Source organism: Bison bison, unplaced genomic scaffold (assembly GCF_000754665.1).
Source record: "Bison bison bison isolate TAMUID 2011002044 unplaced genomic scaffold, Bison_UMD1.0 scf7180017864390, whole genome shotgun sequence".
Taxonomy (NCBI): domain Eukaryota; kingdom Metazoa; phylum Chordata; class Mammalia; order Artiodactyla; family Bovidae; genus Bison; species Bison bison.
The window spans coordinates 6,882,500-6,894,049 of NW_011494962.1; the positions used below are offsets into that span (position 1 = coordinate 6,882,500).

The 11,550-nt window shown below is 37.2% G+C and overlaps 1 protein-coding gene across 1 annotated transcript in view; it reads right to left on the reverse strand.

Moving 5' to 3' along the window:
- Nucleotides 1-10,733, reverse strand: part of SLC15A5 (solute carrier family 15, member 5) — a 97,191-nt gene extending 86,458 nt beyond the window's left edge. Inside the window, 2 exon segments of the mRNA XM_010858745.1 lie at nt 7,614-7,838; nt 10,375-10,733. Of these exon segments, the coding sequence (XP_010857047.1) occupies nt 7,614-7,838; nt 10,375-10,733 (584 nt within the window).
- Nucleotides 10,734-11,550: the final 817 nt, after the last annotated feature.

The window sequence follows — 11,550 nt, forward strand, 5'->3', positions numbered from 1 at the left end:
GAATGGGAGAAAATAATAGCAAATGAAGCAACTGACAAACAACTAATCTCAAAAATATAGAAGCAACTCCTACAGCTCAACTCCAGAAAAATAAATGACCCAATCAAAAAATGGGCCAAAGAACTAAATAGACATTTCTCCAAAGAAGACATACAGATGGCTAACAAGCATATTTAGTAATAATTTTTAAAGTCACTCAAATGTTTTGTCATTTTTTAGACTGACCAATTTTGACATGCTTCAGACTTATTTTAAGTGATTATAAGAGAAACAGTTTGAAATGGGCTTTCCATCCTACTTGAGAACATAATGAAAGAGGGGAGGAAAACTTCCAGGTCTCCCAAGTCTTAGTGGATAATTTTAAGAGTTCAGAGAGAATATGTTATTCTTCATGGAATGATACTGAGATAATTCACCAGGATTATGGTGGCTCTTCACCTGGATTTGTGGCTCTTCAATGGGTTAAAATTGAACTGTTTAGAAGAGTCAATGTAACAGTGGGGCGCTGATTTCATAGTGGATGCTGTTGTCAATCAGAGAAAGCGATGGCACCCCATGCCAGTACTCTTGCCTGGCAAAGCCCATGGGCGGAGGAGCCTGGTGGGCTGCAGTCCATGGGGTCGTGAAGAGTTGGACATGACTGAGCGACTTCCCTTTCACTTTTCACTTTCATGCATTGGAGAAGGAAATGGCAACCCACTCCAGTGTTCTTGTCTGGAGAATCCCAGGGACGGTGCAGCCTGGTGGGCTGCCGTCTATGGGGTCACACAGAGTTGGACACAACTGAAGTGACTTAGCAGCAGCAGCAGCTGTTGTCAGCCACTGCTTCTTTTAGCATGACCACTGGCCCACTGAAATACTTCAAAGAATAACCTAGCTGACATGAACTTGGAGAAAGAGAGACCAGAGGAAGTTTTGCAGTTTCTACTTAAAATTATTGGAGTATAGTTGATTAACAATGTTTGTGTTGGTTTCAAGTATACAGCATAGTGAATCAGTTAAATAGTACATATATTCATTCTTTTTCAGATTCTTTTCCCACATTGGGTTATTACAGAATACTGAGTAGAGTTCCCCATGCTGTACAATAGGTCCTTGTTGATTATCTATTATATAAATATAGTTCTGTGGGCTTCCCAGGTAGCTCAGTGTTAAAGAACCCACCTGCCAATGCAGGATCCAGATTCGAGCCTTGGGTCAGGGAGATCCCCTGGAGAAGGAAATGGCAACCCACTCCAGTATTCTTGCTTGGGAAATCCCATGAACAGAGGAGCCTGGAGGGCTACAGTCCATGGGATTGCAGAAGAATAGGACACGACTGAACAATTAAACAATAGTAATATAGTAGTATCTGTGTGTTCATCCCAAGCTCCTAATTTATCCCTCCCTGCTAAGTTTCTTCTCTTTAACCATAAGTTTGTTTCCAAAATTAGTGAGTCTGTTTTTGTTTTGTAAATAAATTCATTTATATAATTTTTTCCTACTTTTCATCTATAAGTATTTTTCAACAATGCTATTAAAGAAAAGACAGCTTAATAAAAGAAGATCATTAATTTTGGTGGACAGGCAGCAAAATTTAAATAAAAGGTTTATTTTTAATTAAGAAATTCAGGGGACTGCTTCATTCTCTTTCTTTGCTCTCCCTGCCTCTCACTCTTCTAACTTGCTCTCATTCCCTTTCTGTCTTTATTTCCCTTTCTTCTGTCAACATCCCAATTTTAACAGTTGTTAATGCTGTTGAAGAGAAAACCAGGCCCAAAATAATGTCACTTGGGCTTAAAGTCCATGATACCAAACCTAGACTTAGATACATGACTTACTTGAAGTTTTGAGCCTCCCCAGAAATGTAATCAACCAGTATGGAATTTTCTGGTCAGCATCAGTGAAGTCATCTGTCTTGTGAACCTCTCCATCCCTCAGGAGAAAAAGCAGCAATCTATGTGGTGCAACCGTTGCCATTCCCTTCCCAATACCCACTCCCAAAAGAAGATATCCTGACCCAAAAATAATGCTTTCTTTTCTTTTTCTAATAGCTCCCATGCCCTATCCTTCTTCCTACAAAAGGCTTCCATTTCGTACAACCCCTCAAAGCACCATTCTGGTTGTTAGAAGAGATGCTCCCCAATTCATGAATGACCTGATAAAGCCCACTAGGTCTTCAAATTTACTCTGTTGCTTTTTTTAAAAAAAGGTGTATCATTTTCTCATTTTCTGAGTTTAAGATCTTTGAACCACTGCATGTTTATTGATGATAGTAAGTCACTATTGACGCACCTACAGGTTAAAAGCCACCACACAGGCCTTAAGAAAAAGTGGGAGGCTGCAGGATCAGTAAGAAATGTAAGAAATTTCTTTTTTTTTTTTTTTCCCTTTTTCTCAATATTTTTTAGTTTATCATTGTATGTCAGAGAGAAATTCTGAGTGTTTTCTGAATGCTGACAATTTTGGCAAAGATAACAGAGGAGGTGCCTGTTGTTACTACGTTGAGTGGGCACATTTGTTAAACTTGGCTGGAGCCCAGGCAAATAGAATTTTGGAAGGTCTAGTGGTTTTTTAATAGTTTAATAGTTTACAAGCTATTCCTCAGTATTCAACTTAGAAGATATTCTGAGTGCAAGCATACCTTGAAGATATCAATACTATGGGTCTGGTTTCAGACCACCAAGATATAACAGGGGGCATGAAGTTGCAAAAACTTTTTGGTTTTCCAGTGTATATAAAAGTTATGTTTATACTGCGCTATAATGCTTTGAATGTGCTATAGCATTATGCCTAAAAAAATAATATGCTTACCTTAATTTAAAAATATTTTATTGCTAAATAATACTAACCATCATCTGAGCCTTGAGTGCATGGTGGTAGTAACATCAAGGATCACTGATCACAGATCACCATAATAACTAAAATAATAATAATGAAGTTTACATACTGTGAGAATTATCAGATGCTTCAGAGACACAAAGTCAGCAAAGGCTGTTGGAAAAAACGGCACCAATAGACTTGCTACACACAAGGCTGTCATTAACTTGCAATTTGTAAATTTTACGAAATTTACAATTCATAAAAATTTATAAATTTATGAACTTAAAAATTCTATTCCCTGTGAAGCACAATAAAACAAAGCAATAAAAAGAGTTATGTCCATGTTAGTGAGTACTAATAAGAAATGAGTTCTAATAAGACTATGCCAAGAACTGTTTTGATTTTGTTAGCTGAAATGTATCTTGTAAATTATGATTTTACCATTGCAGAATTGTGTAATTTCATATTTTGTTTTTCTCCTAAAGGATTAGGTAGGATTTCTCAATCAGGTAGATTTCTGGAGTGGTAAAGAAAAACTGTTATGAATCATCAAAATTTTCTGAAGCATCTTCGTACAAAATAAGTGCTTCCATTAGTGTTTAGCTCTATTTCTTTTCAAAAATCCAGACCATGTGTGGAATTCTCTTTTCTTAAGTCTCTCGAACTGTTTTCAAAATTCTGAAGCACTTGGTAAAAATGCACATTCCCCAGCTATGCTCCCAGGAAATTCTGATCTGAGAAGTTGGAGGTAGGGACATGGGCAGTGTTTTTTGTTTGTTTGTTTTGTTTTTTAATTAATTTTTATTGGCATATCATTACTTTACAATGTTGTGTTAATTACTACTGTTCTGCAAAATGAATCAATCATACACATACATATACCCTCTCCCTTTTGAATTTCCTTTCCATTCAAGTCATCACACTGCATTAAGTAGAGTTATGGGGAACATTTTTTATCAAAATCCTCAAATGATTCTTAAAATCAGGCAACACTGCTTGAGAGCAGTGGTTCTCAAACCTGACTACTTAGGCAGCTTTAAAAAAAAGCCTCTGGTTCCCACCTCAAATTAACATGATCAGAATTTCTGGTGGCAGGGTCCAGGCATCAGTATTTTTAAGCTTTCCTGGACATCTAGGTTTGAGAATCACTTCTTTCAGACAATACTCTAATACTCCCTGGTGGCTTAGCTGGTAAAGAATCCACCTGAAATGCAGGAGACCCAGGTTTGATCCCTGGGTTGGGAAGATGCCCTGGAGAAGGGAATGGCAACCCACTCCAGTATTCTTGCCTGGAGAATCCCATGGACAGAAGAGTCTGGTGGGCTACAGTCCATGGGGTTACAAAGAGTCAGACACAACTAAGTGACTAACTTTCACTTTCTCTCAGACAATACTTTAGTAAAATATTACAACAGGTTTGAAAAAAAAGGCTGTGGGATAATGATTTTTTACCTCTAGTATTTTCCTAAGATAAAAAATATTAAATTTGAGCAAGTATTTTAAATCAGAACAGTTTAGTAGGAGACATATATTATGTAGAGTCAAACTGAGTACCAGATAATCAAAATTTCAGGGATGGAATAATTCAGTCTCTAGACTTTTACAAGAAATTTACCAATATCCTATTTGAGCCTTTACAGCATGTAGAATTCACTCTGGCAACTGGTTCACAACAGGCTATGATATGCAGAGGGGATGCAAATTATCACATGAAGTAAGCAAAGATATGAGTGAGTGTTAGTTGCTCAGTCATGTCCGACTCTTTGCGATCTCATAAACTGTAGCCCACCAGGCTTCTCTGTCCATGGAATTCTCCAGGCAAGAATACTGGAGTGGGCTGCTATTCCCTTCTCCAGGGGATCTTCCCAACCCAGAGATAGAACCTGGGTCTCTTGCATTGTGGACAGATTCTGTACCATCTGAGCCACCAGGGAAACCCAAAGTAGAGACGTGAGGGAGCAAGATTTAAGTTTAACTGTGGTAGGATTTAAAATTACAGTCATGAACAGACTTAATTATTCACCATTCAGTTTGCTTCCGGAAAAGATTCTGCACAGGTGTATTTACTCATATGATCTCCAGTATGGTAACTCTTGATTGTACACCTCAGCGTTTGGAAAATACTGAAAGAGCCAGGTTCAGTTCTGGGTGATGGCACGAGCAGAAGTTGGCAGATTACTGTGCCTCTTGATTTCAGGGAGCTTAGCTTTATTCTTTCAATGAGGTACATATTTGAGGATAATCCAGTACCAGATGGTGATGTTGGCTGGGAGAGGTTTTCTCACCTACATTTGGCAGCTCCACTCGGAAGTGGTGCTTTCAATGCCTGAGACTTCCAGTCTACACTATTTCACATGATCGTTAGGTGGTAGAGATGCAATGACACATCTCATTAAGGGTCCCGTAACTATGAACATCTGACATCTGTGCTGAAACCGGAACTGGATGCAACCTTCAAGTGGTTATGGATTCAAGTGGTATGTTGCTTTTTCAAAAGCCACTACTGAAATTCATTATATTAACTATGCCTGTCATTTCTAGGGGCATTTTTGACTTGAAGAAATAGACGATAAATCAAGGAGCGGCTCATTTTAAAGATGACCTTCTCCTAAATGGCCTTCCTCTTTCCCAGAAGTTGGACAATGACTTTAGCTGATGACTTACTCGTCATTGAATAACATTGGTCATAGCTACCCTGATTTGAAAACCTATAATGTGCCCTGGTACTTTGCATAAAAACTCCACAACAGCCCTCCAAAGCATCCACATTCTGTGGCTGAGGGACCCGGGGCTTTGAGAGGTGAAGAAACTTGCTGAAAACCTAAGACACCTAAGTGACACAGCCGGGTTCCTGCCAGCTGCCTGGCTGCCCAGCAGGGGTTCTATCCATCTTGCCACCAACCCCTGCAGTATGTACAAGAATAGAATGAACATTCATTTCTATAAACTGCAACAAGCAGCTGTTCATAAAAGTTTTTCCATAGTTTAGTATTTGAACTGAGAAAGAAAAAACAACCATCTTCAGCCTTCAAGGAGCTTATTATTTCTACAGTCTTTCATCATGTTAAAGAATAACATTCTGATTCTTTATATCCCTTTCTCAGAACCCTTAATTTAAAAAAAATGTTGCATTATCCCTTTATTGGAGATTTTAATGAAATCAGAAAATAATAAGTAACCCAATCTAAAGGTGTTCATCTTAAATGTGGCCTGGCTCCAGAAATTCATTTTCACCCTATTCCTCATCCCCCTTTCCAATGTCCTAAAGCACAAACCCATTGGGTGTCCCCTCCGTTTCCCCGAGGAAATATTTCATTCATATAATGTCTCCTTTGTAATCAACGCTGAGAAATGTCACTTTGATTAAACACAATTCTGAATGACTAAGACCACAGTACAATAAATTCTCCAGAGCTATCTTTCAGAACAACTGATTGCTCTCTAGTCTTAATCCTCCAGAGTCTTATTTAATCAAAATGATGTTGCTAATTAAGGATTAAAACCTCCGAATAGAATAAAAAAGAAAGATTTTTCTTTCTCCTTTGGGCAGGTCAAGGAGGCAGAATTTGCTGTAAGAAGTAGAGTTCCTTCCACCTTTGGTAAAATAGCATTATTCTCTTTCGTCTGGACTTAATCCAAAATAGGCCTGAGTGCTTTGTAATATTAATATAATATGGCAGGAGGGTGGGGAAAAGAAAAGGAAGGAAGAAAGAAAGACAGAAAGAAAAAAGGAAATGTCTCAGATAGCTACATGTAATAATACCTAAATAATATTTATTATAATTTTTTCATTTAATGCTTTAAATATGAGTTCTCTTTAGACATTTTGTCTGATCCTATTTCTGCTTTGCTTTTATCTATTGCTAACACTGGTGGAAAACGCAATATTTTAGAAAAATGTTGCTAACTCATTTCACAGAGAAGAGGAAGAAAGACAACATATCTCAGATATATCTGATATCCATTAATGAATGACAATAACAACAAAGTTCTCTACTAAGTGTTGAACTACATTTTCTTAAGATCAAAATTTCAATTTTTTTCTTGAATTTGCATTTGATAATTAAAATTGGTTCTTTAGAAACACATAACACTGTAAAAGAACTCACTGGGAGAGAAAGACTCATAGAAATGTGGTTTGATTTCTATGGACTAGAAATTCTGTCAGGTGCTGGGAGTGGAGTGAATGTGAAATAGAGATGTTGGTTGATGCTTTAATGGATATTTAAGAAGTAAAATTCTTCTTCCATCCTTCTCATCTTCTTGCTGAATTTATAATCCCTGCCGAATTAGTCTATTACAATGTAGACATAACTAAGAAAAACAAGTTATTGATTACTGCTATGTGCCATGTTCTCTACCAGCAATATACATATTATTACTTCTAAGAAAATCCAAGAAGAGGTATTATGATAACCCTTCAGAAATGGTTAAACTCATAAAGAATAAATGACATTACTAAGATCAGGCAATTGTGTAGAGCTGAGATTTCCACCAAGGCCTGTTTGGCTCCAAAACCATCTTCTATTCAATACGACACACCATCTCACACTTGTTTATGTGGAGGACAAATTCATCAATGTGTTTCAAGAAGGTGCCATTAAGCTGTATTGGTCTATACCTGACTCATAGGCTCCTGGGACTACTGGCTTAATCACTGTCACAGGTATTATCTCACTGTCACCCAGCCCAATCAATGGCAAAGGCTGAATGACTGCCATCAAAATGGACCCAGAGAGCAAACAATGAGAAATGCACAAAGGGAAAAGGATGTTATAAGCCTGTTTTCTCTCCTAGCTAGCTCTACTTCCCAGTTAAAAAGGGATGTTTGTTTCTGGGATCCACACTCCTGAAGGCTGTAAGCACCCAATGGACAGACTACAGCTCTGATTCCTCCTGTGCCGAGGCAGACGGCCAACAGTGCTACGTGAAACAGCCTTGTCTGCTCTTTTTTGGGTACGTTGTTAATCAGATGGTGAGTGCCCATGTAGAAATCCTCCAAGGGAAAGGCAGCCACAGATAATAAAGCAGTGCCCGTAGACGGAGAAAAAGAGAAATAAATATGCATAGACCACTGACTCACCAAAGCACACCAGAAATAAAGTTTTTCTTCTGAATGTAGCCTCGTCTTGTGATAGTCTTATTAAAATATTAATCATGGCAATTCTGGAGGCAATATAATTTTCCTAAAAGTAAATATTTCCCTCAATATGTGTTTTTAATGAATCCAGAGTCCTAGTTTATTTTTCCCTCAAACTCAAACCACCTCTCAGAATATATAAACAAATCATGTCCATTTGGGAGGAACTTTTTATTTTGTATTGGAGTATAACCGATTAACAATGTTCTGATAGTTTTAGGTGAATAGCAAAGGGACTCAGCCATACATATACACACACTGCTATGTTTAAAACAGATAATCAACAAGGACCTATTGTACGGCACATGCAACTCTGCTCAGTGTTATGTGGTAGCCCATATGGGAGAAGGGTTTGGGGGAGAACAAATCAAGTCCATTTAAACAAAATTAAAACAATTCAGAAACACCTGATGTGAGATAATAAAGATGTCTGCACTCCCACCCCTCAGAGAAAACCATCTTTCACAACGGTTATTTGTTCTTAATCAATAGAGACAGAAAACGCTATGATCTTAAGCAACTCAGAAGCCTGTTAAAGAAAACTTTTGGTTTTTTTTTTTTAACATGAATTGCTTATATTTTTCTTTTTTAAATTTTTTGTTGGAGTATAGTTACTTTACAATATTGTGTTAGTTTCCACTGTATAGCAAAGTGAATCAGCTCTACATCTACAGATACATATACATATATCCCCTGTTTTTTTTAATTTCCTGATGTCCATCAACAGAGGAACGGATAAAGAACATGTGGTACACAATATACAATGAAGTATTACTCAGCCATAAAAAGGAATTAAGTTGGGTCATTTGTAGAGGCACATATGAACCTAGAGACTATCATACAGGGTGAAGTAAGTCAGAAAGAGAGAAACAAATACCGTATATCAATACATACATGTGGAATCTAGAAAAATGATATAGATGATCTTATCTGCAAAGGTGATTGGCACTGATGTATATGTACACTGCTATGTAGTCTGTTACCAAGTAAAAAAGAGTAAATCATGCTTAGATGCCTCCTCATCAGAAAATATTCCCTGATACAGAAGAGCAGCCTTGTCACTATCTAGTCTGTCCTGTCCACTCCCCCAGCTTTATTTTTCATCATTGTGCATTACCACCCAACAAAATAGCTATTTCTTGATTTTCTCGTGTCCCATTTGAGAAAGTTAGCTTCATAAGAAAAGAGACTGCCTTATTCTTTATTACATTCCAGAATCTGGAACAATGCCTAGTAGTCAACGAGAAACATTTGTGGAATGGTGAATGAATATTTGCCATGCAGTGACTTAGTTTATGTTTCACAGAACTGAAGCAGTTTACAAGTTTGAATCACACGCTGATCGATTTAGTGAATGGTACTTGGCCATCTGATACAAATGTACATAGGCTGAGTATCTGCTACCCATCACTTCCTCATCATCTTCCCTCTCCCCCAAAACTGCATTTCTGCTGCACTGGTTGGTTTTGATGAACTGCCTTCCTAAGTTTCTCAGCTCAGAACTTGGAGTTAATTTCTGTCCTTCCCTCATATTTGTGCTCTTATTTAGTCGATGAGTTTTTTTGTTGTTGTTGTTTTATGCTCTTTCCTGAATTGATACTTCTCCATCAACTACACCAGCATCCAGAGATTTTCTGTTTTCTCTAACCTCTCACTGTGATTGTTTATTGGAAGATTTCCCAAACGTGTTCATCTCATCTTCAGTAACTCCTTTGTGTCTAGAAGACCATGTTGAACTTCACAGTCTAAATTTCTAAACTGTTCATCAACTTGGTCTCTATACCTTATCAAACAAACTTGATATTTTACCAATATTGCTTGCAATCACTTTGCTCCCAAAATTTTAAGGATATATTTCTTTTTTTGTTATGTAAAGTAGCACAGGATAGTGTTAAATTCACTCATTTTTTTAGCAGGTAACCATAGCTCATAACATGGAAATCATGTATCAAATGCAATCTTAATTACTATATGACTAATTAAAAGATCATTTTTTTCATGAAAATGTTTCTCAGTTATTCTACATGAACTTCAAAACACCTTTTTAGCACATTTCATTTTAATTGTGAAGCAAATAAACATCACATTTCACATAGAATTTGTCACAAATTTGGGCTTGTGATAGGAAGGGGGAAAAGGAGGGCATTCTACAGAAGACAGACATTTGAAGAGATAATTAATATAAAATATAATCAATGCAATGATAAAGGTATCAAAGCAACTTCTAACACACAGAGACACACATACATACATACACACTTACTAGTATCCCTCAAATTATACAGAGAATAAAATAAATTGAAACAACATTCTAGGCTCATTTATTACACTTTATGCTAAAAACAAGGTGGGAATAATGTAAATCAAACATTCTAATAAAAATCCACTAAAATAAGTTGTAAAACAATCCAGTCAGAAGTGGACACTCACCTAGAAAATGCAGAAATAAGCAAATATGGACCAGCTTGTTTCTTCCTAGGCAGACATCAGCAAGCCAACCTGCAAACACCCGGGTAAGGATTGACGCTCCAATAAGACACAAGTTCAAAATGGCGGCCTGGTAATTGCCATAACCAAGCTTGACAGTACAGAAGGGAATGGTATTGCAGATGACTTCAAATAAAGTGAACCTCTCACACAGCTCTACTAGAAGTAAACAGATTCCAACCTGAATTTTTTTCACAGAGTATGAGGAAAACAAATAACCAATATGTCTTATGGTTTTCTCCTTCTCAATGCTGGGATTTAAAGGCACCCTCTCATCGGTGTTTTTAAAGCCTGTAACAGACATGACTACCCTCCTTGAATACTACTTAAGTTAGTGGTTTGAACTTGGTGATTTTTGCCCCCATCCCTCTTATGAAAAAATAAATAAGATCTTTGCTTTGAATTTCACAACTCCATGCTAAATTTCATAAGGCTTTTTTTGCACCTTAATGTTCATTTTGATGATCCAAGAGAACCTGAGAAGAGACATGAGTATTTAAACCATAGTAGCTCAGTGTGGCCAAATCCGATTTGTTTGTCTAATTACTTAGAGGCTAAATTAGGCTTTTCCTCTAAAATTTATACTGAATTACATGAATCCAGTTTCATACATGTGGAAACTCATCTGCCTCACACTGATAAAGGTTTAAATACGGAGGCAGAAGAAGCAGTTTTTCAGGAGAATTTGAGCACTAGATCAAGAAATAATTTGAGTCTAATAATTTCTGATACTTTAATTAAAACAAGCCAGAACAGTACCTAGAGATAAAGCGTGAAAGGAAATCTGTTTGGAGGGGGCAGGACACCTTATCATTATTACATTTCTTGTTATTTTTGGTTGGAATTCTGATAAGAAAGCTAATTAGGTAACAAAAGTGCTAGTACATTTAGGTAACAAGCAGAGTTTGCAAGAAAGTAATTTAAGTGCACTAATGAAAGGAGAAATTTTTAAACAAAAACCGTGTTCCTTTAAGTTGACCCCATGCTTGTAGAACAGTCTCTCAGAGGAAATCAGAATGAAAAGGCGCTATTTGATTCATTATTAGTCAGCAAGAGGGGTACAGCAGCTATCCTACACATGCTTTGGGGAGTATCGACTCTGGTATCACCCTGACCCTCCA